The sequence below is a fragment of the Tenrec ecaudatus genome, chromosome 6, assembly GCF_050624435.1.
Source record: "Tenrec ecaudatus isolate mTenEca1 chromosome 6, mTenEca1.hap1, whole genome shotgun sequence".
Taxonomy (NCBI): Eukaryota; Metazoa; Chordata; class Mammalia; order Afrosoricida; family Tenrecidae; genus Tenrec; species Tenrec ecaudatus.
This window is the reverse complement of record NC_134535.1, coordinates 130,578,851-130,606,522: the sequence shown is the minus strand read 5'-3', so window position 1 is coordinate 130,606,522 and position 27,672 is coordinate 130,578,851. Positions and strand designations below refer to the sequence as shown.

Below are 27,672 nucleotides of genomic sequence, written 5' to 3'. Positions count from 1 at the left end.
ACCAGTCCATTTCAAGCTTGGTGATGTCTGATGCCTATCTTTGTGCATTCCATTTCCTGTTTGATGACTTCCAGTTGCCCTAGATTCATCCTCCGTACCTTTCAAGGTCTGATCTTTACTAGCTTTTTACAGCTTGCGTTGCGCCTCTTGAGCCAATGCAGCTCCCAGATCTCCCCTCCCACAAGCTTTACTCCATTCAGGTCACATGGTTGACTCCTTTGAGGAAGCACCTCTTCAGCGACATTTTGAGTGCCCCCTGAACCAAGGGCCCTTCCTCTGGCCTGGTCTCTGACAGTGTTCTGCCTCCACTTATTCGGCCTTCAGTATCTGCCAATGTTTTCATTCTATGCATAAACTCTTCAGCAGACACTGCCTCCAAAAGTGGGCAGCTGATCCCCACTTCTCTGCATCAGGGCATCCTGCAAGCTTCCACTGATAGAAGGGAAGTAGCTGTGCATGTGGTGCATGGACGGGGATTCGATCGGACCTGGTCCCTTGTCCGGAAGGAAAGAATCCGACCGCAGAAACACCAATGCTTCATCCCTGCCAATTTACCAGCTTTCTCTTTCCTTTGGAGCAGTCAGATCAAGGTGACTCCTTCCCATGGTAGCCCTCTGCTAGATCTCCATGCTACACAGCCCCATGCCTTCACCCCCTGCCCAATGGGGTTTGGTTTAAACTCCTCTCCCCTCTGGCCCAGCTTCAGCACCTCTCCTGCCCTCAGTGGCATACAACATGAGCAGCCACTGACATCTCATCTCTAACAGTGTGGCCCCCGTTTCCATTAGCACCTGTAGGAGATGCCATGGCGCATGGTAGTCAAGCTGCCAGTCAACTACCATCCTTCATCCATCCTTAACTGCAAACGACCAAGTCGCTTTAGAACACAATTCCCTGGAGCTTGCGTCCTGCTTCATGTCATCTGCACGTTTTCCAGTTGCTTTATGGCGAGATGAGGTGAGCCCTTTGTAATTGGCTATGAACCTCAAGGTCGACAGTTTGAACCCACTGAGAAGCTCGGTGGAAGAAAGAGCCGGTAAGCTGCTTGTGTAAAGATTACAGCCAAGAAAACACGATACCGCGGTTACCTCAAGATCTTATTGCTCCTTTTTGCAAGTCAATATGGGCGCCCCAGTCATTGGCTTTGTTCAGCTCCCGGCTCAGTTCCTTTAGAGTAGTCATAAAAAACAAAAAGACTCACTGCTATGGAGTTGATGCCGACTCTTGCCCTGGTGGATTTCTGAGACTAACTTGTTCTGGGAGGGAAAAAACCTGTCTTTCTCCTGAGGGCAGCTGGTGGTTTCGAACCGACCTTGCCGTTAACAGCCCAGCGTGCACCCATCACTCCACCAGTGCAGTCATGCACTCAGCTAGACATCATCTTCTGCACGAGGGTGCCGTGGTCACTAGGCCGAGTCAAACTCCCACGGTGAAGTGTAGGCTTGGTGGTTGACTGCTGACCTTGGGACCAGATTTCCTGCGTCACACCCAGCTTTGTCTGATTTAGCTTCTGATCTCAGATACCTTTCACCTTTGTACCTCTGTTTTCTCAACCTTGAAATGGGAACCATAGTGGCGCATACCTTGCAGGGTAATGTTGTTATTGTTGTCGCAAGGTACCATCCAGTTGGTTCTGTCGCCTAGCGACATTCTGTATAACAGAGCAAAGCACTGCCCGGTTGTGATCATTTATAATCGTTGTGATAGGCATATTTCACTACTGCCGCCAGTGTCCATACAGCTCATTGAGGGGCCTCCTCTTTTTGGCTAGCCATCTGCGTTACAATCGTGGTGTCCATTTTCCCAGAGATTGGGCTCTCCTAATAACCAAAGTGCAAGAGACAAGGCGCACCATGTTCACTTCTCAGGCTCATTCTGGCTTATAAACCGAAGAAAGCAAACCCACTGCCGGGCGATCCATTCTGGCATGTCGCGGAGCCTGTAGGACAGACGAGAATGGTGCCTTTGGCTTCCAAGCATTCAGATGTTTACAGGGGTAGATGGCCTCAGCACAACCCACGATGCCACTAGAGCTACCGAGGCTTACGCAGGAGCCATGCAGAGCCTGGGTGTGCTGGAGCGGGTTCCTAAGGGTTCTTGAAAGCCAAGTGTGAAATCTTCAGGAAATAGGTGGACCGGTCGAAGTCACTGTGACCATTTGAAAAGACCGCCACGGGAGTGTTTATACCGCCGGAATCAGCAAATGCTGTACACTGTGACTTTCTCCCTTGGCGAGCCAGTTGTTCAGGATCCACCAGCACGCCACTGTGCCAAGCCCCACCGTCAGTACCCCCTGAATGCCACTGCTGTGACTATTAATTCGCTTATGAACTCGACTAATCACCCCACTGGAAGAAGAGAGGCGATTCATCAGAGATAATTGGTTTTAATGCACCTGTACGAGTGGTTCCTGCCAACTGCTCCTTCTTTGTCTAACTGCTCGTGAAGCGGCCCATTCATAATCCTAGCGGGGACAATCATGTCTCCAAGTCAGATGACACCACTTACAAGACTTTGCTCCGTGCTGGGAGCCAGTGATGCCTGGCAGGGACCTTCCACATGCTTGCAGAAGATGGTAGGAAAAGCAAGTCAGCAAACACAACCCCATGATCAATACCCATTGTGAAAATACATCAGAAGGACCATGGAGTCATTGAGATCTGGGAGATCTACTTCCGGAGGAGCCCTGGAGCTCAGCTGCCAATTTCGAGGTCAACAGTTCGAACCTGCGCAGCAGCTTTGTAGGAAAAAGGTCTGGGGCGGTGGAGCCTGTGAATACTCCAGAGAGCGGGGCTGAGCAACCAGACAGAGTGCAGTCAAGAGAGTCCTCTGCGGCAGCTCTGCTTTGTCACATGGGGTTGCTCTGAGTCTGGCTTCCCGGACACCCCACAACAACAAAGAACAGCGCCTCCCACAGGCCGCTTCCAGGGTGTGCTGGAGCCGGCTCACCTGCCTTGGGAAAGACAGCCCAGCTATCTCCTCCCGACCCGTGTTGAGAGACATCACACCGTTCACTTAAAACCAGCCGGGCAGAAATACGAGGGAGCCTTAAAAAGTTCCTGTCAAAATTCCATCCTTTTAAAATTCCATCTCCCCGCCTCCACAAGCTTTTTGAATCCCTCTCCACCAAACCCAACCCAAACCAAATTCTTTACCTTTGGGTCCATCCCTCCACGTAGCGGCCCCATAGAACAGAGGCGCATGGCCCAGAGGGTTTCTGAGGTGCTAGAACTTTCCTGAAGCAGACTGGGTGAGGCCTGGGCCTTCTCTGGTTTCCTCTCTTGTACTCCCCTCAGTGGTCACTAATTTCTAACGTGGACCCACATTCGCTCCCTTGGTTGGTGCCCACAAGCACACCACGAGCGGAGTTAGTCACACACGGTGGTTGCTGTCTTCCAGATGGAAGGAAAGAAATCGTTATCTTCCCAGAGAGGGAAAGGGGAGTGGCACAAAGCTATCCAACCAGGCCTGAACCCTGGCAGCAGGGTGGGAGCCCCGGAGAGGGCATGTCAGCAGCGTGCCAAGCAGCAGGGGCAGAAGGGGCTTTGCGGCGGTGGGTGGCAGTGGCGCAGGTGCTCCGGGTTCATTGCATGTTACCTGCATTCACCACATGAGCCGCACGCCCACTCTTCTGTGGGGCAAAACCAAGGTGGCGTAGATGCACTCACAATTGAGGCTCTCTGGGCTCAGTGGATACAGACGTCTGTTCCAGAGGCCCTGGTGAGAGCTGGCCGGTCTGGTTCGTTTAAAAACCCTAACAAGGGACCGATCATCAAACTGAGTTGCTTGCTGGTCATAACTTCCCAAGAGAAAAGCAAATGAAGACAACAGCCGAAATCATCACAAGAACCCTCCCGCTTCGCACACGCGCCACAAAACTAGAGCCCAACACCCACCCCTCCCCCTACTGAGTCCAGTGCAACTTAGGCATCCCTTGAAAGGGTGTCTAGGCGGCACATCCTTATGGAAGCAGACAGCTCATCTTTCTCCTGAGGAGTCAATGACTGCAGACCTTGTGGTGAGCAGCCCAGCAGATTGTAACACACACACACACACACACACACACACACACACACACACACACACCTTAGATGTCTAATTCGCCAACTTGAAGCCCCAGGAGGAAATCTCCCTATATACAGTGTCTTGGCATCCTGTTGTGCATTTAGTTGTGATGAATCATTCTGAACTTTACAAGCTGGGGTCCTGTCACGGCTGGTAGAAGAACCCCTCTCTGGCCCACGGGGAGTAAAAACACAACTGCAGTCAAGGGACCTCAATGCAACCTTGGCTTGATGCTGTTTTAGTGATTTGGGGGGCTGGATTGGAGACGGGGCTCTGTAGTTTGGATACTCCAGAGAGGGGCAGATTTACCAGGGAGCAGGGGACTCACGGCCTTCCTTACTAAGCTGGAGTGACCACTTTCACCTGGGTGAAAATGGGCTGTGATGAAACACAGGTGGCGCTCTGGAGGGGCAGAAAGCCTGTGAAACCATGCGAGTAAGCCCAAAGAAGGCAGTGCTTTCCTTGCCTCTTGGGTAATCCACCACTGGTGCCAGAACTGGAAATCAGTGGCTGTGATGCCTTTGAAAAGGCTCGGCTTGGAGGAGAGAAGCCTGAGGCAGCGGGCCCTACCCCGGGGCCTTAGAGCCCACCGGCTGCCGTGCTCTCACCAATAGCCCCCATGAGCAGGCATAGCCCCGCCTTAGAGAGAGAGTACTTTGAAGATTGGCACATTGAATCTGGATGTTTACATGGTTGCTATGGTGACAATAAGCAACAGGGAGAAGGTCTCTGACGGTCCCACCAGACAACCATATTTGCATCTGTAAAACCAACATGGGGTCTTAGGAGTGCGAAGCAAAACCCCACTGTCAGCTTCCAGGACCTGGTGCAAATTAGAGTCGAACTTGGACACCACAGGCCTCTTTTCTGTATTGCTGTCAGTGGTCTCTGCCTTGCCCTGCAAGTAACAACTCCCCAGTACAGGTTTGCATGAAGATCTCGGGGATTTTCAGATTCGACCTCCTTTGTCTCTGTTTTGTTTTCCAAGGAGGAAGCAGGACCCCTAAGAAGAAACTGGTGGGTCCAGGTTAGTTTCAGGCTGGAACAAGAAGATAGCTTGTCTGACTCCTGCACCCCAAGATCGGGTTGTGCGGATGGGGCATTGCACACGGGCCCTGTACGGAGGATGAGTGGGGTCCGAGATCCAGTCCCCAATGGGACAGAAGGGCTGTGCACCCTTTTTCCTTTCCCAAAGGATCCATCTACTCACTAGCCAAGTGTGGGACCAGGTCTGTCCCCGCGAAATGCTCCCACTTGAGTAGATGCCGAAGGCAACGTTAAATGAGCTGAAAGCCAGCTTATGGGACATGGTTTACAGTTCCCTGACTCCTTCCTTTTCTTTTGCAGTGGAAACTGTCATTCCTGGTGCTCTGTGGTCTGTTGCATTGCTCTTCCTGTATGTTGTATCCATATTGATCGGGATAGAGCAGCTAATGGAAAAAGGACTAGCACATAGAACATTCTGGAATGTTCTACCTGTGCCTGTACATCAGAGCAGACTATACATTCTTGTCCATATCTGTCTCCTCCAGCTCAAGTAGAATTCTGCTCATTAAATCATTGAAGATGGAGCTTTGTGCTAGGCACACAGGGCAGAGGTGGTGGGGCCCCAGAGGTCAGAGAAGACTCTTGTTGGGTCTCATGAAGAGAAGGTTCTAATCCAGGAGGAGGAACCAACTCATAGCCTCAACGTGAAGACCTTCAGGGAATGGGAATTGGAAAAGAGAAAAAGACGAGGCCATCAAAGCACTTCAGATGTTTACAAAAATAAACTAGCAAAACACTAGGAGGATGCATTGAGCATCTGTCCGTTCTTTCTCAGGATCAGAAATGCATTTGTCACTGTATATGCCTTTTCAGCAATCTTTTTTTTACCATGTTGCCTTATGAAGTCTTTCCTTGTACCTGGGGCTCTGCTCTGGGTTGAATTTCCACCATAGTGTCCGAGAGTCTCAAAGAACAACCAGAGCTTCAACCCTCACACTCACATCCAGCGTCTCTCTCTCTCTCTGAAAACCTTTCAGTTAAGATCAGCATCCCTTCTGGCTCTGACATTTTAGAAGTAGGGACTCATGTAAAATAACCATGAAGTCCACAGCAGCCTGTGTCTCTTTCTGGAGTGTCCAAGGACCATGCACGTGTACAATGTGTCTGACTTCTTATCTAGGAAGCTGTACTTAATTAAGCCTTGATTAAATACCAGCTGTTAGAGAACAAACCATCATTGCCGGCCACTGACGGACAGTTTACCACCTGCACTCAATGCTGTGGAGGCTACACAAAGCCAGTGGACTCCGTGCCTTTTCCCACCCAGGAGTCTCCAGTCCGAATTAATTTTCATGAAACGTAGATCCCGGACAGATGTGGCATTTCACTTTTACTCTTGGATACGAGCCAGTATTTGACTTTTCCAGCGCAGATCGGGCGTAGTGTGAGGCTTTTCGGATGAGCATTTGGGAGCATGAATATGTGTAACCTTTCTGAGGAGACATTTAGGAACAAACTGCATCACCTTCGTAAGTTAACAGCAGTATCTAAGCTAGCTTGTGCTGTATTTTTTCAGCAACGAGTGCAAAAAGAATCTCCACAATTATGTGCATGTTAATGACAAGTGTCCAAAAAGTTTCTTTTGGCCCCAGTGTGACCTTAAAATCTTGGTAGTGACTCATGAACAGAGGCCACACGGCATAGGGATTGTGTCCCTGGTCCTATCCCTTGCATCTCTCCATCAGAGGGTCCTCAAGGACGAATCTGTTGGACGATATCTACTTTGTGCCCAGCCTCCATTCTGAGCCTGGTACTTCACACGCATTTGTTCTTTTATAAGGAGATGGGGCTTGTTCTCTGGAGAAGTGAACTTCAGTCAGGTCGAGTCACCCATGTGAATTCATACGGCTAAGACTTAGATGACCCGGCACTCAGAACTACTTTTTCTCTAAGTTACCTCCCTCATAAAAACGAGATGAGCCACTGGGTGATCATCCCTGGCTGTGGACAAATGCAGGAACAATGGGGAAAGAGTAGCTTGGGTTTGAGTCACTGAAGCCACTTAACACAGGATGGGGACAGTGATCAGAGTGCTGGGGTACAGCGCACCCAGACTCTATTCACACCACCACCGCTTCACCTCTCTTAGCCTTAAGTTCCATCGTTGTAAATGCAAATAATCACCATAATGGCCACAGTAATAATACAACCATAGGGCTTACTTCCAGGTTATAGAGAGACTGGGGTCCATGTAGTGTGCTTACGCACAGAACCAGGCAGATGATCATGGCTCAGTGCTTTTTAGGGGGGGAAACAGGCAAGTCGTTTTCAATTCTCTTAACAATCACTAGTTTGGAGAAGGGTGAGGCATACCATACCCCAGAAGTAGATTCAGAACAGGCTTAAAACCTGGCGATCTGCCCTGATGTGGGGTGTTTCCTACTGCCGGGCTGGGCTTCTTATTTTCCAGTCATCACCATATTTAAGGGGAAAGTGGAGGAGGTGGAGCTGCCTGTGGAGAAGGTGGATATCATCATCAGCGAGTGGATGGGCTACTGTCTGTTCTATGAGTCCATGCTCAACACGGTGATCTTCGCCAGGGACAAGTGGCTGGTAAGTGTCCGGCATGCTGCCCCTCACTGGTCTGCTAGCTGCCTTGCTGCTATGCCCATGGCCTTCGGGCGAAATATGCATAGATACGTAGTATAAGTAATGAAATATATTAAATTAATCAAAATAATATTAGGACTTCAGAAAGGCCTTGGGCTAGAATATCTCTTTTTTCAACATCCTCCCCTTCAAAGCAGATAAATGGCCAGACATAGAATGATCATGGCCTACAGTCCAACCACCAGAACGATTTCCTGTAGGTCTACCCTTGTGCTGTCATTGACTCCCGTTCTCTCTTGTCAAGACAGTCCATTGGCTCAACCACCTCTTCGGGTGTACATGGCGGCCAAGGAGCCCAGCTTGCTTTTGACCTCGGCTTTCCCAGGCTAAAAGAGCATAGCATCTCCCACTGGTTCCTCCTTCATCCCATGTCCTTGGTTCTGTTAAGTCCCCCTGGGTCCCTCAAATCTTTCTCGGTCCCAACTTGAAATTGAGTATTGCCGTGCTGTCCCTATGCTGGTGCGGGCAAGAGTGTGCTGAATGAGAAATGCTGACAAGGGGGTCCTTGTCTGGTCACTCCATGTGCAGTTCAAAATGTGATGTCTTTGTCAGGTGAATAGATTACGAGACCCATTTCTCCACAATTCATCAACAGAAACCTGGAGGGCTTATGTTTCCAGACCGGGCAGCTTTGTACGTGGTAGCAATCGAGGACAGGCAGTACAAGGACTTCAAAATCCACTGTGAGTCCCCCTTTGATCCCCTCGGGCTTCAATGGCACACTTGGTGGAAGCGCATCCAGGGCGGGCCTCAAGGGACCTCTCAGTACCATCAACACAACTGTTGTGTTGAGGGGCAAGTTCATCTATGATTCGGTTAGTTTTTTCTCTCGAGATATTTCCCTCCAGTCCCAAGGAAGGGAGGTCCACAGAGGAGAAATACTCAATGTAGCTGGGGTAAGGTCCGCATCCTTGGCTGAGAGATAAATGCAATGCGGGTGGAGGATGAATGGAAGTGTCAGGAGCAGTCCTTTCGGGAAGACAGCAGGCCAGGGTGGCTGATGCGTGTCAAGTCCCAGCTGTCCCAGAAGTCCCCCCTGGGGAGCGGGGGGCACAGAAAGGGCAGCTCTCCACACAGGCCAGCCATTCTGGACCCTGCTGTCATACTATGTAAATGAAACTGAGTAACATAGATTCTTCTAAGATTTATGAGTTTTTTTCTGGGGCGGGGCGAGTTGAAAAGAGCCCCCTCCAATGCTTTACTGGGTCTGAAAATGACAGTTTGCATCCATTGGATTTAAAGGGTAATGTGAAAAATAAATGAATAAATGAAGAAAGAAAGAAAGAAAGGGTAATGTGTTAGGCTGGGTTGACAGTAGGAACAAAGCCTGTGACCTCTGTATAGGCATAAGAAAGAGATTTATATCAACAAGTCATTCTATATCACGAAAGCCTCCCAGCCCAGTCTAACTCAAGTCTATAGGTCCAATTCTAGTCCCTAAGTCCCTTTTCAGACTCATGCAGCCACATGTGAGGACGATCACAGGCCAGTGTGTGCGAAGTCCCAGGGATCTGAGGTTGGTGGGAACATGGAGGGCACAGGCCACTCTCAGGGTGGCCACCAGAGTCCTGCAAGCAGGAAGGTGACCCGGTAAAGAGAAAAGGAAGGGCCCAGGGTCCTCCTCATGAGAAGGCCTCGTCCCCAAGGAAGCCACATCAGGCTGTGACCTGATTGGCAGGTTGGATTCCACGCGTACACTTTTCTACATCTTCCAGTTGACATGAAGTCATCTGCTACCACAGTCAGTGTTTCTCAGTGTCACCAACCTGGTCCCTGATGCGGTCCTACCAAGTGCGCTTCTGTGAGACTGCCCACGTCCGTGTACCCTCAACCTGACCGAAACACGACAGCGTTCAAGAGCCTACTCAAACAAGCACGCATGCAAACGATGTACACCAACGCACAAGAGGTAGGAACTGCACGCATGGCCTTTGGCGAGTCCCACCAAATCCAGCAAAACTTGTGGTCCGGCCACACATGCCTAGATTGTAGCAGAGGGGCTCCCCACCTGAAGAGCTTAATCCATGTCTCCTGCCTCGACAGCCCAAGATTCTATAGCCCAACAAACTGCTACTCAACTGATCCAAACACTTGCCACCTCGTCACTGTTAGTGCCATCGATGGTGTGTCCAAAGGACGGCTTGTGCATGCACTATCTACGCGTCTTCTGGGAATGGAAGCCAGAGCATGACATTCAGGGGAAGATGGAAGTGGGACAGTTGTCTGAAGCCGTATGCCCTGGAAAGTCTCTCAGTTAACCCTCTTCCCGCCGCGTGTGGCTTCTCACATTTGCCTTCTGGGAAGAAGTAGGCAACACTCCAAAGGGGTGCATGGAGAGGGAGGGGTGCTCTGTGAAATGAGCTCACTTTGAAGTCTGCCAGTCTGAGGTTCAAATCCTGGCTGCCACCTTTTTTTGTTTTTTTAACAACGACCTTCAGCAAATTATCCACCATGGTTGAACGTCAGCGGTAACGGAACGTTCTCTTAGATTGACCGAGGTCGTGGAGATGGAAGGACACAGCACCATTCTTGGGTGCAAGAAGGACTGAGCTGCATCTAGTCTCTGAAAGAGTCACCGAGCCCCTTTCTCCTCCTGGCTCCGGCGAGCGAGTCTGACTGCCAAACCCGTTGGCGCCCAGCAGCTGAGAATCTAGGACAGATGTGTCCTCGCAGAAGACTGCAGCAATGACTCAACAGTAAACATTGATCAAACGCATGTATAAATAGGACATGTTTCGCCCTGGAGCTGCTTTTGGAGTGCTCACTGGGTGATTGTACCGAAGAGTGTTCTGAGGAGAACATTCAGGTACATTCTTCATGCTCATGTTCACTTAAATATTTATTGAGCTCTGACGCTGGGCGCAGCTCGCTAAGAAACTTCCGTCTGGTTTTTAAAAACACACCGACCTCAGCCCTCTGCCTTCCCCTGGTTTGTGTGTGGAAGCCTCTGGGGGCTGCGCATCATCATCGAGGACCGCATTGGTTAAGTGCCCAGCTGTGTACCAAAAGGTTGGCGGTTCAAACCCACCCACTGGCTCCCTGGGAGAAAGACCTGGTGATAGGCCCCCATCAAGAGGCCAGCCTAGGAAACACGATGGTGACAGTTCTCTGTCACCTGGGGTCGATCTGACTCGATGGCACCTAACAGCAGCAGTGGTCCATGGAGCAGGAAGGGGGGTGCTCCCAAGAGGAGTGGGTGGGCCAGCCAGGAGCCAGAATCAGAGCCCTGGTGAGCGACTGGTTCCTCCGTTTCCAGTTGCCGTCTTCATGGCTCCCCGGACAGAGACCATTGCTGTTCTTCTAAAGTCAGCTCCACTTTTTTCCATGTGGAATGCTTGCTCTGTAGACGCGATCCCAAACAAAACAGAGCAAGACATCACAAACCACTCACCATGGATGTTGGCGCTTCCTTCCGGCAGTGACTGGGCTTTGGTGAAGGATACAAGCTTGGGTGGTGATCTGAGTTTCAAATCAAGGGAGATGTGGGGTCCTCTGAATTCGAAGCCCCCCGTGAAGCATACAGGTTGCTGGTTGCTAAGGGAACGATCATCAGCGAATTCCAAAGGGGGTCCAGAATTGGCTAAAGAGGAATGATCTGCAAGGTTGGCCAGAGAACAAGCCTGGTCCAGCGCCTTGCAGAAAGCAGATCCTTAGGCAAGCATGCCCCCCCCCATCCCCACCCCATGCCCGCCACCTTTTGCCTCCCTCCTCCTCCTCCCCTCTTTCCTTCCTCACCTGTGGGCAGAACAGAGCATGCAGGACTGGGAGAGACAGGGAGGCCCCCCTCCATTTTTTCACCACCTGGTCCAGAACTTGTGAGAAGGGAGTGGATGCCTGACGGACACTGGCCTCACAGTCCGTCTTCTGTTGGCCGACTGCAGAGACGAGGGAAGAAATGAAAGTGACCAGGTGGAGGGTGTGCGAGGGATAGGGTTTGACCCTGAGAGAATAGTGGTCAGTAAAAAAAAAAAAACAACGCTTTTAAAACCTACTACAGAAGGGGTTCATAGAATGACAAAAATAGGGCTGAAATCTGGACATGTCTTCTTCTTTCTAAAATGTTTATTTTATTGGGGGCTCTTACAGCTCTCATCAAAATCCGTACATATATCCATTTTGTCAGACACAGCTGTACATATGTTGCCATCATCTTTTTCAAAACATTTTCTTTCTTCTTGAGCCCTTGGTATCAGCTCCTCATTTCCCCCCTTCCTGCCCCATGCCCCCTCAATAATTTATAAATTATTCTCTTTTTTTTCTTCATGCTTTATACCGATTGCTGTCTCATTTCACCCACTTTTCTGCTGTCTGTTCTTCTGGACACCCCCTGTCTGAATGGCCACAAGGAAGAGAGAGGCAGTCAGGGTGCGGTATAGCACCGATGAAACACACAACCTTCCTCTAGTTCTTTAATGTTCCCCTACCCTCATTACCATGACCCCAATTCTTACTTTTTTAATAACTCATTTTATTGAGGGCTCTTGCAGCTCTTATCACAATCCATACACGCGTTGTATCAAGCACATTTGTACATATGTTGTCATCATCATTTCCAAAGGTTTTCTTTCTACTTGAGCCCTTGGTATCAGCTCCTGCTTTTTTCCCTCCCTTCCCCGCCCTCCCTCTCTCATGACCCCTTGATAAATTATAAATTATTATTATTTTCATATCTTACACTCTCTGCTGCCTCCCTTCACCCTTGCTTCTGTTGTCCACCCCCTTCGGTAGGGGGTGTGTGTGTATGATTACGCGTCGATCATTACAAATGGCTCCCCCTTCTCTCCCCCTTCTCTCCCCACCTTCTCCCTCATGATATTGCTACTCTCACTATCATTCCTGAGGGGTGTGTCTACTTGGACATTTCTTAGTGAGCACATGAACCCAAACCCCTCCCCACCCTCCTGAGAGACAGAGGGATGGGCTTCAGGCCTTCCTGGCTGACGGGGAGGCTGAGGGCAGGCCTTGTGTGCAGCTACAGCGCTCCCAGTGGGTGGGAGGAGCACGCGCTGGGAGAGCTTACTGCCACCCCAGGCTCCTGGACCAGGCTGTCAGCGTGAGGTTAGGGTCCACCTAGGCAGTCAGTCGTAGGCAGTGGGCTCTAGCCGCGGTCACTGCCTTCAACGCACTGCTTTCCCAGGGCGGTTTTAATTGAGAGACCAATGATTCACAAGTCCCTCTGCTGTTATCTATCTATCTATCTATCTATCATCTATCTGTCTATCCCTGGATAATTGTACATGATATTTTCTGGTAGTTTCAAGGGTTTCCACCACCTATCCCCCCGCAAGTCTGTCTTCTTTGTGCAATGCAGAATGACAATAAAGCAATGTGTTTTATTTGTGTCTCCCCCCCTACCTCAGCTTGCTCCATTTCTTCCCAAGGGGCCAGTGAGCAGTGAATGGTTAGCAGACAAAGAGCAAGGGGGAGGTGAACTCGGATACCTTAGTTGATCTGGCCTCTGAGTAAACTGAAGGCGGGCTAATCTGGTTGGAGAGCGGAAACATGGATTTGCTCTGAGAAAGCAACAGCTAACACCATTAAAATGGTGCAGGCATTACATGCTGGGTTTCCAGGATGGAGGGCCTCCTTGGTGCCAGGCATTGGTCTGTAGGTGCTAAGGACACCCTGCCTATGGTCAGGGTGTTTGGAGGCTTCACAGGGGCTGGGCGACTAAGCTCGCCACGTGAGGACTGGGTGGGACGGTCAAGATTGCCTAGTTCCTGGGTTGTCTAATTTGGTGTGGTGGCTTGGATAGAGCTGTAACCCCCAGCATCCTGCATCCCAAGTCTGGAGATTCTGATTCAGTAGGTCATAGGTTGGGTCCATGGAGCTGTCTGTTTTCAAAACATCCCAAATGACTCTGAAACACAGAGCCTCTGAGCCAAACATCTCATCTCTCCAAAACAGGCCTTTTATTGTGCATGGCCACTCGGCCTCATAGAGGCAAAGCCAGTGTTCTGCGGACATTACAAAATAACAACCACGGACTACGGACGGCTTGAGTGGTTCGTGTGGGAACTCAAAGGTCAGAGGTTTGAGTCCCCTCACACGGGTGCCTGAATAGAAAGGCCTGGCAATCTACTTCCCCCCAAACCGCCATGGCAAACTGTACAGAACCCAGCTGTGCTCTGACTTCCATGGGGTCGCCAGGAGTTAGAATTGACTTGAAGATTTGTGGAGGGCTTCCTACGAGCAGGGTGCTAAGATAGCATCCCACACAATCCTCCCAGTAACCCTTGGAGGTAGACTTCACTATCAGCACCTCCGTTTCTGGGAAGAAGAACCCAGAATGCCGAGAAGTTACATGCTTGCCCATGGTTACAGGCCAGGGGGAAAGGCAGGGTCCAGATCTTAATTTCAAACCCTTGACCATGAAACACATGGGCACGCAGCTGCCTGTCCAGCCCATGAATTGAACGTGAACATGAGGCCGAGTTCAGGAAGCGACAAAACTAGAACACGGCTCCAGGTCTCCTAAGGAAGGATGCGGACCGAAGGCAGTGGGGCTCTGTATGCCCCTCAGTTCTCATGACTCAGGAAGTCGCGTTTGAAAAGTCTCCCGTTCTCTCAAATGCATGTGTAATCCCCAAGTCAGTCCTCAAACTGGTCACTCACCAGCTTGCACAGAGCTGGGGCGATTTGAGTTGCCCAACAAGCAGACTTTCAGCTAAGATCCAGCAAGGTGACATCTGCCTTCTGGTTTCAGCTCATGGAGGATAGAGGCCACCTTTCGGCCTGTTATTCAGTTTTGCATTTGTGTGCTTCCTGTTGTTGATGTTGTTGTGCAAAACCACTCCCTGGCATCGTGCCCAAGCGCTGGCTCATGTTCTTAAGTGCAAGGAGGGTGGGATGTGCCTCCCAGAGAAAAGGCAGATATTAGATTATCTTCATTCGTCTCATGAGTTAAGGTGTTGATGGCCATGAGGTTAATGTGACTGAGTCAATGTATGTTACATAAGGTGCCTCTCAACCAGTGGTTCTCAACCTACGAGTCGCGACCCCTTTGGGGGTTGAACGGCCCTTTCACAGGTGTCACCCGATTCATAACAGTAGCAAAGTTACAGTGATGAAGTAGCAACGAAAATAATTTCATGGTGGGAGGGGGTCACTACAACATGAGGAAGTGTCTGAGGGAGGTTGAGAGCCCCTGCTCTAAACAGAAGCACATATAAAATAAAATTGTGTATTGATCAGTTGACAAAAACGCTGTGACCAGAGGCTCACAGGAACGTCACCTTACAAAAATCCCCCTTGGAGCAATGGTTTCGCATTTGCTAATCACACGTCCACGGTGACAGGATAGCACATGACTGGTGAAAATGCTGAGGGTAGACTCCGTGCTCTCTCTAAGGAGAGGGTAGTGAGGTGGCTCCAGAGTCAGAAAGTCTCCTCATCAGTGTCTATCTGCCTGCACTGGACGGGTGTTCTCGTGGGGGTCGCTGGGTCCAGGAAAGGAAGGGTCAGGCCTGTGGTCGGCTATCAATCCCTGATTACAGCGATCATTGAAGAGTAACAGCTGTCTTGTTTAAGGGCAATCCTGGCCCATCAGACTTACAGTTCTGTTCTCACCAATATCCTCCCCCCGCCCATGATTGTCTCTTTTCTCCTCTCTCCCCTCTCCCTTTTCTCTCCTTCCTCTGGCCCCTCACCTTCCTTCCCTCCTTTCCCCTTTCCTCTCTAGCCGATTCCATAGTCTCTTCCACCCCCTGGCCCCCAAGCACATTATGACCAGTCCAACTGGACCCGGGAGCACACCTGGGGTGACGTGTGCCCCTCTGGAGGTGCCTTCTTAAGGGATGAGCACTCAGGGAGGCCATGTGAGAAAGCCCGAGAAGCTTCTGGGCCCCGTGACCCCACTATGTGCAGTGGAGAAAGCTGAGGGTCTGGTTTGCACACAGCCCCAACCAGTCGTCAGTAGTGGTGGTTCACTGGGACTTGGACTATAGTTCCCGCCACTGCAGAGCCCGTGAGGTTTCTCTGCTGTACTAAAGGCTCAGAGGGTGGGGACAGGAAAAGAGAGAGAGGCAGGTATCCCCCGGTGTGGAGAAGGGCCTGGACACAGCGCCCAGAGACAGGAATGTGGTCGGCAGACCGGGGAGCGCCCAGGAGACTGCTGGTGTGGAGAAGGGGACAGGAGAGTCGATAGAGGAAAGGGCTACCGTGGGTTCTCTCATCTTGGCCCTGCTGCCTCTGAGCGGCGTGAGCTTGGAGAAGCAGCTCTGCACCCCTCGGCTGGGTTCTTTCTAGCCATCAGGCGGGCCCTGCCTTTTCCATGAGCTCATGGACGAGACAGGCCCGCTGCAAACTGTCCATCAAGGTGACCGCTCCTATCCTGCTGCAATGTGGAGGGAGCCAGGCTGCACTTCCCTCTCTGGTGCATGCCCACTCTGGGACTCAGGAGGGTCAGGGCAAGCCTCTGGGGGTCTGGCCATCTACCATGATGTCTTTCTCTGTCCCCACAGGGTGGGAGAATGTCTATGGCTTTGACATGACCTGTATCCGGGACGTGGCCATGAAGGAGCCTTTGGTGGATATTGTGGACCCAAAGCAAGTGGTGACCAATGCCTGTTTAATAAAGGTCTGGAGACTCCTCCTGGTTGGGTCTGGGCATGCAGGGAGCCCGACTGTGCCACCCTGGGAAGCCAGAACTGGGAGGTCCTGGAGTAGAGGCAACTCCAGCCCCTGCTCGGCCCCAACAAGCACTCTTGCCCAGAGCCTCAGGCACCCCATGCAGAATGCAGCAGACTGGCACTGTCCTGAGCAGAGCTGTCGAAAGCATGGCTCCAGGGTGGTACAGCGGAGGGAAGGCAGCCCAGAGCATGGTCCCTGGTGGAGGGGTGGGTGGGAGGGCGTCGGTGGAGGGGCATCTAAGGAGAGAGCTCGCGGAAGGCAGGAGGGATGCTCAAGTCTGCCTCGTCCCTTTGGAGGCAGATGCCCCTCGTAGGGAGGGATGCAATCTGTTCCTTGCACAGGTGGGGGGGCCGCCCCTACACCCCTATGTCCAAGCACCCTCCTGGCCGGGCCAGACAGAGTTTTCAGTGCCCCTCAGGAGGGTTTTTCACTTGTGCAAGTTCCAAACATCCCTTCTCCCAAAGCCTGCTTCTGCGCGGATGAAGAACCACCAGCTGGCCTCCTGCACACACCTGTTCGTAATGCCTTCTTCTGCTAGCCGGAGGAAAGGCACCGGGATCCCCTTTTCCAGCCTGCCCCTCCAAGCCCGCTCTTTTCCCAAGAGTAACTCTGGCTTAGAGGTTGAACGGAGCTGTCTAGTCCTTTCTTTCTGTGCCTTTCATTGGCTACGTGCATAGATTACGTGGAACTGTATAAAACTAATATTTGACTTTTTCGATCCAGAAAAGCACCAAGTCGCTATGGTTCATGCTTAGACAGAGATAGCTGTAGGTTAGTTTTCCCATGAGAAACGGCAGGCTCGCTACGAAAGCATCCACCAGCGCCACTCCTCCTGGCTCTGGTCTTGCTATATAGGACACTGGCCTGGCCTGGTCCTGGCAGGTGTGAGGGGTGGGGTGGGGGAGGGGGAGTAGCTGGAGCACTTGCCGTAGGATCAGGGGAGAAGAGCACCTAGAACCACTGAGGATGAAGGGGCGCTCCTGGTACAAACTCTGCTCCAACCAGAGGAGACCTATCTTGGTCCCTAGAACTGAGTCTTTTCTAGAAGGACCACCGCCCATGACATCATTTCGGTATTCAGAAGGGACCTCAGAAGGAAGGCCGGTTTGAGTTGACTCCTTGCAGATCCAGAGGCTCCCTGCTTTCTGTAACAACCGGTCTAAGTGGTTTGGCTCCAAGTCTAAGCCGGAGTTTCTTGGTCAACAGGGTCCGCACTCCCTGGTAACAAAGCCAAGCAAAACAAACCTTACCCGTTGCCACTGAGTTGATTTTGTCTATGCGCGGCTCTCCCATGTGTCAGAGGGCTGTGCCCGAGCCCACTGCTCCTCACAGGGGCTTCTTGACTTTTGTGTTTATGGCAACAGACCACCAGGCCTTTCCTGCACACCACTGCCTGGTGGGTTGACGCTGCTAACTTGTGGTCCACAGTTGAAGACCATTTGGGCCATCCATGGACCCTGACTCCAAATCCAGGCGAGAGCCGTTATGAGCAACGTTGCTCTTGTGTTTTTGTCTTGCCAACCCCCTAGTCCCTGAAGCCTCTCCCTCAGGCTGTTCAGGAATAAGCGAAGTTCACTCCAAAGCAAGCAGCTGCTTTAGGGCGCAAACCTCTGCCGGTGACTCCGGTAGGGTATGGACAATTGACCGGCGCAATTCAACTTGCAAACATGGCATGTGTTGGCCGCACCCCCAAACTAGGCGTCCGCGCACATCATGGCGGGAACTTGGGAACAAATGGAGATCCCTTGTCAATGCTCTTCACCCTCAAGGCCATCTCCGCCCCTCCCCTTGTTGCAGGGTGGGCACCCAGAGGGTCTGCGTTGCCCAGTCACTGTTGCCAAGTTGCAGAAACCAGGTGATTCCAAAGATTCTAGGTCTGACGCCCTTTGTTCTCACGGGATAGATCTATATACACACGCTGAGTGAAAGAGTTCTTTCAGATAGACAGACATGTACCTTGGAATGACAGGTACACGCCTAGGAAGACAGTTTTATTTTAACCAAGATGCAGTGTTTCATGGCCTCCATTATTTAGAGACCCCGAACATCCAGGAGACGGGTCAGGTATGCAGGGCATGGCCTTTCACGAGGGGGAGGGAGGGAGCCTGGGAGATCCCTAATGCTCAGGTAAGAATCGGGGCATTGGCTTAGCCAGTACCAGGGGATTCATTCCTGGACACCATGGCACGATGCCCTGGGAGGCAAGATAGAGGGCTTTAGCTCTGAGCCACCACGAGGGAGGATTCTAGCTCAGCTACTTCTGAATGTATTTCCGTCATAAAATAAGAGCAGAGTAGCTCTTCAGGTCCACTCCCTGTCAACCTCAGCTCCCGTGTGTGGCTGTGGCCAGGGCGTCTCTGCATCCCTATTTTGGGTCACATGGCAACTGGCCTGATGTTGTTGTCCCTTCCCCTAGGACACAAGCCTTGTTCCCCTTCCCGCCAACTGAGGCAGGAACCTGCCCACATCCAGAACAAAGCAGTCAAACTTAACCCAGGTGGGGCCAGCGGGGGTGGATTACAGAGCTGCAGGTACATTCCTAGGCAAACACGAAGGGCTCTGACGGTGTCCCAGGTCTAGGAACCTGCGCATTTCCCACCATCTCTTCCTCCTCTTCCTCTCTGTCTTCAGGAGAAGGCTGTGGATCAGAGTCTGGGATTGCTCCCACATCCAGGACAGCTTTTGCCGCCAGCTCTCGCTAATGTGCTAAGCAATGTCTTGCTGAGTCCGTTGGGAAAACACTTGCCCTTCTTCACACACTTAATTGCTATCTCCATCGCCATTAGCGTTGCAAGGAGTGACACTTTATTATAATTAAGACTCTGTTTGGACCAGGCTTCTGCTCGGAGACATCCGCTTGTGATGTTATTAGTGGTGATGAGGGCAGTGGCCAGAGGCTCTTTGGAGTCCTTTATGCCCAGGAGTCCTCACTGCCGAGGTTCAAGGTTCACCAGGGGCCAAGTCAGCAGCTCCCCGGGGGCCTGGGTGCCCCTTGGCTGGAGAAGAAGCCTTCCAGAAAAGGGTCTGGGGGAAAGTGTGGGCTTGAACCCAGAGGGGTTGTGTGTCTGCAAAGCCAGCCCCGGATGATGTGACCTCACAGGCTCCAAAAGACCATCTGCTTCAACTGTCACCATGTTAGCATTCGGCTTTGTGACTTTGGGTGTGATGGTCTTTGTTCTTTCAACGGCTCCTGTTGAAATGCAAATGTGTCTAGGACCTATTCAACCTTGGAATTAATGCCCAAGTAGAGTAAACTGACAGCTGGCATTTAGTTGGTGGACCTCTGAGGGCCTGGCCCTATAGAGATGGAATTCCTGAGGGATGCATGTGTGTCTGTGAATGAGGCGGAGGGGAGGTCTGGATGAGTCACAGAGCCTTCTGCCAGTTCTCCCTGCCTAGGCCAAGGGCTGGACACTTTCCGGTCACCCATGGTCCATCATTGAAGGTCTTGGATCCATGGAGGGAGTGATACCGTTTAAACCAGCGGTTCTCAACCTGTGGGTCGAGACCCCTTTGGGGGGGTCGAATGACTCTTTCACAGGGGTCACCTAAGACCATCGGGAAACACATAAATATTTCACAATATGTAATGACGCATTGTTTTCTGATTAATCACTATGCTTTAATTATGTTCAATTTGTAACGATGACAACACATCCTGCCTATCAGATATTTACATTATGATTCATAATGGTAGCAAAATGACAGTGATGAAGTAGCAACACAAATAATTTTATGGTTGGGGGTCACCCCAACATGAGGAACTTTATGAAAGGGTCATGGCATTAGGAAGGTTGAGAACCTCTGGTCTAACCGGACCTTCAGTAGGAGCTGCATCCAGTGATGGTTAGGAAGGGAGGAGGGCTCTGGAGAAGAAAGTCTTCCAGTTTGAAGATTTCAGTAGTCAAGTAGGCGTCAGACACAGAGGGCGCATTGACCAGTGCTGTGCCCTGTGTGTCCCCACAGGCTGAGGGACTGGGCAAAGGTGGGGGGAGGAGGTTGCTGTGATGACCTGGAGGAAGTGGGAAGGCCGGGCTAGGCGGATGGCAGAAGGGCCAACAGAAAAGGACCCCGAGCAAGACCTTGGAAAGGACCTGGGCCCTGACTGCCCCTGGATGACAAGACAATGAACAGTCATAAGTGCAGACACTGTGAGCTCCGCAGACCACAAGCCGCCATTAATAAAAATGGAGCTCACTGCACTTTACTCAAGGGCTCTTGGGCTGGACACCATGTGGCCTGGAGGCCAAGGAACGTTAGGCAGGCCTGCCGACACTAGGTCTGAAAAGATTGCCCAGGCTGCAACAATGGACCAAACTACTGGGGTGATCTGGAATGGACCCAACCTTGGGGACTTCGTTCCCAGAGCCGCCTTAGCAAAGGGCCACCAATGCGTGAGGACAGAATTTCGTTGTCTCGCGGTTCCAGAGGCTCGGCATCACAGCAAGAAACTTCTCTGAGCCTCGCTCCCAGCCTCTGGAGATGGCCAGCGATCCTGTACATTCCTTGGCGTTGTTTCAGTCTCTCGATTCCTCCTTGTGTTCCCACTTTAGATTCTTCCTTCTTCCTTAACCCTTTTGAGCTTTTTCCTTGGATAAACGCTGCTCCTTAGATTTCAAGTGATTGTTTAATCTACGGTGTGCTTAGTTCTTTAATGTTATTGTTGCTTTTCTAGATCTGTTGACTGTGTTGCTGAAATTTGAGCCACTGGTGTGAACTCCTTTCCAGACGTGAAGAGGGCTGGGGTCCATACTCTTGAAGGTCCCAGTAGTCTGTATCTGACCAGTAAGCTTGGTCTTCTTCATGATTTTGAGGCTTCTTCTGTGTGTCCCCCCACTCTGTCTAGGGTCTTCGAATGTGATCCCTTTCAGGGTGGAATCTGAACATATTGGTAGCTGGGCACCATTTAGTTCTTCTGGTTTCTGGGTCACGGAGACAGATGTTTCTGAGGTCCACTAGCCCATCAGACTAATTGCTTCCTTGCATCTTAAATTTTATTCTCCCTTTCTTCCAGTCAAGGAGAGATCAATAAACGCCTTTGATGACCGTTCATGAGATTTCAAGACCCCAGCCACGAATCGCCAAAGCACGATCAAGAACATTGGTACCTGTAAGCTATTTGTCAGCAGGCAGCTTGGTGTCTGTGCAGACTATGGTCCTATGTCTCCAGGTTCAGTGACTCCTTCTTTCAAGATGAGTGGTTATGTCTACAATTTCATAACCTGACCCTATGTATGCTCCACCATGTTCAGGAGTAGGAATGCAGCAAAGATAAAGACGTGCACAAATATTCTCTGTCAAACCCATGTATATTCATGGGAATACTCCCCGCTCCCTCTCACACCCATTCAGCCGGTGTGTTTGTCCCTGTGTCTACTCACGGATCACCATTATTGCGAGATTGGGCATCTAACAGAAGTTATGTCCACTGCCTTTAATCCCCACGCCCCTCCCATGTCTTTTCCGGCCTCCATTGTTTAGGGCTAACCTTTTCTCGTATCGTCGAGTGCTTCCCTCTTCCCCAGGTAACGCGCATCTACCTCTAGTCCGGGATCCCCCTCCCCACCCCTCCAGCAGGTGTCTTATTGTGTGAACGCTTTTCTTGACTTTTTGCAAGAGTGGCCTCATGCAAGATGTGTTCTTTTGTGATTGACTAGTGTTACTCACCGTAACACCCATGTTATCACGTGTTCCATCGATTCACTGCTATTCTTAACAGACGGGGGGTTACCGACGCCTGGCTTCTCAAGGAGGAGCGCCACCATGGTCAGCTGCCCAAGGCTGACTGCTGTGATACAGGGTCAGACATGACTCCCTGCTGACACCAGCCGTGCCTCCCGCAACACTCTCTGCATCTCTGCTGGGCTCAGTCATGCATGGCGATGTCCACTCGGAGTTCATGGACAACGTCCACTAAGACGGAACAGCCTAGGGAAGTTAACAGGCTGCGATTTAGCAGAAATGTTCAGGATGTAGCTCTTTAGTCAGGAGTGTCTCTGCTCAGCCACACCCTCGGGAACGCCCCTCTCTAGCCCGGGACCTGGCTTCTGCCTTGCTTGGGCAATGTTACAAACTTCATCAGCTACGACCAATGAATGTATCAAATGCATTTGCCTCTGCTCTCTGTGTGCCAGCAAACCCAGTGCCCGACGGCACCTCACTATGAAGGTGAACCTCCTGCTGGAAGCCCTCTGGCTTTCCCAGCTCTGCTGCCACTCTCTGCCCCTCGGCCATCATGGCTGCAGGTCCCTAGAGGGAGGAGGCTTGCCACAGAGGAATCTTGCAGTCCAGGATGAACTCCACTCCTGGCTCTTCCCTCTTGGGGGAAGTTAGACCTCCTTTCTGCTTCTGAAATGGATCATTTTACACCGAGCGGGGGGGCAAAATGGACCAATCCCCACTTTAGAGTTCCAAGTTTTCACAATCACAATTAGCCCTGTTATCAATCACTCATGACGGAATCACATGATCATGTATCATCATCTTCCACCACCTTCTCTTAATGAGGCAGATGCATTAGGGAAACGTGGTCTGGTAGGAGTTATAAAGACCATGGTTAGAAAAGTCATATCGAGGGATGCGCTGCCTCATCATAGTGTTCCACCGTGGGTGTGTCTGCACCGCCGTGCGCACATCCATTCTTCCATTGGTGGGCGGTTGGGTTGTTTATCTCTTTCTGCTATTGTGAGGAGTGCCGGGATGAACAAGGGTACGCATATATTCACATCTCAGCTCTTACTCCTCTACCATATATACAAACTGGACAGATTGCTATGGTGTTTTTATTTCCAACAATGTAAGGAAGCACCATACTATTTCCCCACAATAGTTGTTCCATGTTGCAGCCTGTCAGCCATCTGTGAGGGGTCCAATCTCTCCACACTTTCAACAACACTGGTTGTTTTCTGTGCTTTTGAACTTTGCTATTAATGCTGGAACGAGGTGATCACTCAATTTTTTAAAAACGTTTTATGGCACAACATTCAAATAGCATGTAGTTCGGGGTTCAGTCATTTTAAGAAGTGTTGCACAATCACCACGGGCATGAAACTTAGAACATCTTCTTCCTTCTTGTAATCATTGTTGTTAGCTCCCCATTTCCCCCCAACCTCTCCTGCTCTGCCCCTAGGATATGATCAGTCCAATGACTGTCTCTGTGGATTTACCCCCCTGGATGTCATTTACAAATGAACCCCCAAACCTTACAAAACAAAACAAGAGAAACAAAGAAACAAAAACAATGACAAAATAAAACAGAAAACCTAACGCCATTGAAAAGAAAATAGAGACTATTAAAAATGGGAACGCATCTGAAATGGGTCCAATGGGAGATCAAATGACAAGATGTTACACTTTTAACCTGACTGTAACATAGGAACTATTGACTTGTACAGACTGAAAGCTTAAGTGACTGGACGCTGTTTACACCATGAAGGGTGGGGCTAAGGAGACACTTTTCAATGACATGCGTTCACAAAGGCGAACAGAAACACAAAGAGAGTGTGAAAATAGTGACTAGTCTCTGACCACCATACACTGGCCATCCCAAAGTCCAATGCTGACCAATCCATAACCTTGGGAAGCCATCTGCATCTTTCACTTTGGGGGTTGAACGACCCTTTCACAGGGGTTGCCTGATTCATAACAGTAGAAAAATGACAGCGATGAAGTAGCAACAAAAATAATTTTACGGTTGGGTGTAGGGGGGGGTCCCCACCACATGAACTGTATTAAAGGGTCGCAGCATGAGGAAGTTTGAGAATCACTGCCCTAGGGATTTTCCACCTTAAGTTCAAGGACGCATGCCAGTTCCTTAAATGTGCTACATGTGAATTTAAGGCAAAGTCAAGTTTGCTAAGTGGGGTTTCCAAATCAGATCCTCGGGTGTGACTTATAAAGCCTGCTGTGTGCCCAGAAAGGACAGAATCTGATGCCACAGTTTTCTGTAGCCCTTGGCCTGGGTCACCAAGGGTTGGGAAGAAGCTAGCCACCCCGTCCCCAACAGCAGTGTAACCCACTTCTCCAAGAGGGATATGCCCCTCCCCTCACCCCATAACTTGAAAGTCCAGTCTGGTTTGCTAATCATTCTTGTAGAAGTGACTGTTGACTGGGGGTAACCAGGGAGCAATGTAATATGGCAGCAACCAATTGGTCTCCTCCTTTCCCCCCTATTCTGAGGATAATCCAGCCCCTAACACATTATCACAGGTTCGGTAGGTGCAATTGTACAGCAATAATAAGTAGAGATTATAGTAAAGTCATAGCACGAGAGATAGAAGACAGATTAAAATAATGGAGTCAGACACATTTCATGGTAGCAATGCTCACCTCCGCCTCACTTGGTGGTCCACGTGGAGAGAGAGAGAGAGAGATATTTAATGGTAACCAAGAGTTTTATATTCTTCGGGGACATGCAATCCCCCTAATTACAGGTGAGGACATATGTCACAGGAAAGGGTTGTGCTATAGGTTATTCAGCAATGAGAGGGGGGCAATCTAGGGACATACACACAATAGGAAGAGGAGGGATTGGGGGTATACATGTGGCAAGATGGGCGGATCCTAGATTCAGAATGGCAGCCTAACTTTGGATGTCACTGAGCCGGTTGGACCTGTTCCCTGGCTCAACTATAGAGACCATTATCTGTAGGGTTTGAATTCCACCTACAGGAACCAAATCCGTGACTTCAAGCCTCCAGAAGTAGCCCATCATCCTTAGCAGCAGGGAGCAGGCCTACCCATGGTGGGACTAGACAGTAGTCTGGCAGCTGACTGCCTTCAGCGAAGCAACTTGACAATCATTCACCATTAGCGCCAAGCAGTGTCCTAAGTCTAACATATTTTGGGGAGATGACTTAGGAGAAATCTTTCTGTTTCCCACACCTTATCATGCAAAACTGACCCCCAGCTGAGGTGATACCTCCACCCTGGAAGTGGTTTGGAAGGTGCCCAAGTAGGGGAGTAATATATGGTTTCTGGGCTCTAGAAAGGTTTCACTACCTCATTGCTTGGGAGACCGGACTGGAAGATAACATGAGCTGCGGTCGGAAGCCTGACTTCGTCTCGGTGTTTATCCTTACAATAGTGCGCCCAGACAATCTCTGCCCTTTTATGGTTGATGAACTTCACTCGGCTTCATGGCTTCCAGGTGCATCCATGCCACGGAATTTTGGGGTTTCATCCCTGGTTTTTAGGGATGCATAGTTTAGTGCACTGTGTAAATGTACTAGAATTTCCTTATCTGTTCGGCTGCGTCTCTGTAGGGCCTCATGATTGCAAGCATTTATGTGCTTGTTGGCCTCTGAATCTGTTCTTCGGTGGAGTCCCTGTTCATGTCCTTTCCCCATTTTAAAATGGGATTAGTTGACTTTTTCTTGTTGAAGTGTTGAAATTTTCTATAAAATTTAGATTAGTTTCTTGTCCTATATGTTTTTGTCAACCCCTGCCCCGCAATCTATGGGTTCTCTTTTTACCTTTTATTTTTAAACATCGTTTTATTGAAATATAATTCACATTGTGCTGCAGTCCTCAGCAACATAAATTTTAGAACATTTTCCTCTTTCTTGTGCTCATTGTTCTTAGCTCCCCCTGTCCCCCAACTTCTCCTGCCAGGCCCCTAGGAAATTATTAATCTGGTTAACATCTCTATTGATTTATCTATCCTGGATTTCCTTTGCAGAAAAACATACAAAACAAAACAAAAACCCCAACAACAATGACAAAGCAGAACTTCTTCAATGGAAAAGAAAGCAGACAATATTAAATACCGGAACACATTTTTAATGGTCAAAGAGCGATAAAAGGATACGGCGTTGCATTTTAACCTCACTCTGTTTGCACCAATCCACGTCACAGGCCACTGTTTCTCATAGGAAGGCTAGTTCTACTTTTCAAATGAAATAGCTTGATGCACATCAGTGTCTAGTTTTTAGATGGTCGCAGTCATTTTGTTTGTCTCGTACCATTTGTGTATTTTCAGTTGTGTTTGATAGTGTCTTGGGGCTATAAATTAGGGCTCCCATGTTTCCCCCTAACTTTTCACCGAGGATAGGCTCTGTACTTGTCTTTGACCCCTCTGGAGCTTGTTTGGCACCTGGTGGGAGCTGCTCCTGTTCTTTTGTGATTGCCCTCAGTTTGACATATTTTTTCTCCCCTTTGATTTTTAGGTTATTTTTGTCGTTTGTCTTTGTGTCTAAGATGTGTCTCTTTAGGCAGCCTATTGATGGGTTCGGTTTTCTTACTCACTCTACGCCTGCCTGCCCCTTGCCTGATGCACTCAATCCATTTACATTCAGTGTGAGTGCTGAAAGGCATGGATTTAGTGCTGCTGTTCTGGGGGTGGGGGGGGATGGGGTGTGTATGTGTGTGTGTGTGTGTGTGTGTGTGTGTGTTGCTGTTCCCTTCTTTGCTCCCCACATTTTTTTTTTGGTGCTGAGTTAATTTTGTTGGTGGATTTTCTTCCCACTTTATTCGTTACTGTTGTTTTACTGTTTACTAAATCTTTGTGACTTTCCTTTTTTCTTTTAGTGAGAACGCTTATTAATTTTCTTCAAGGTTAACCTGGAATTTATGATTTTGTTCCAAGGTTTGAAACAGCTTATTCTATCTTGAAATTAATTTGACTTCTTCATTTAGAAGCTTTGTACCAATGCTCTCCCTCCCTGTGCTTCACACTTCAGTTATGATCTGATATCTCTAGTTCCTTGTTGTCAGTCTCGTCAGCTTGTTTGATTTAGGGTGCTCTTCTAGCGGGTGGTGTCATGTATCTTAAGCTCACGCTGTTTTCTGCATTTTTGGTTCTCTGGCTGAAGGATTCCCTTTAGTATTTCTTATAATATTGGTTTGGGTTTTTTCTGTTTAGCTGCAAAGGTCCTAATTTTATAGGAACTTTGAGGAATGTTTTTTGCTGAGTATATCATTCTTAGTTGACACTATTTTTTTTCCTTTCAGAGTTTTATGTATGTCACCCAATCATCATCTTGCCGGCATGGGTTCTCCGTAGAAATCAGGATCTCATCTCATTGGGTCTCCTTTGGAAGTAACCTTATATTTTTTCTGAGCTGCTATCTTTGTTTCCATTTTGTGGAAAGTTTGATTATGATGTATATTGCTGATTCTCTTTTGAGAGCTATCCTATTTGGGGCTCATTCAGCATCTTGAGGGAATTTCTTCTTGTCTTTCCTGGCATTATGGAAGTTTTGTTTCAGGAGCTGTTTGGTAATTTTCTCTGTTCTTTCTTTCATCCTCCTGGTCCAGAATTCCCGGCACGTGCAAGTGATTGCTCTTTATGGTGTCACCAATAATGCTACCTTTCTGATT

The 27,672-nt window shown here is 49.8% G+C and overlaps 1 protein-coding gene across 1 annotated transcript in view; it reads left to right on the top strand.

Moving 5' to 3' along the window:
• The window catches only part of PRMT8 (protein arginine methyltransferase 8), a 129,500-nt gene that overhangs the window by 83,714 nt on the left and 18,114 nt on the right, over positions 1-27,672 (top strand). The window contains exons 5-7 of the mRNA XM_075553144.1: positions 7,523-7,665; positions 8,318-8,405; positions 16,185-16,300. Coding sequence (XP_075409259.1) covers positions 7,523-7,665; positions 8,318-8,405; positions 16,185-16,300 — 347 coding nt within the window. The remainder of the gene's footprint in view (positions 1-7,522; positions 7,666-8,317; positions 8,406-16,184; positions 16,301-27,672) is intronic.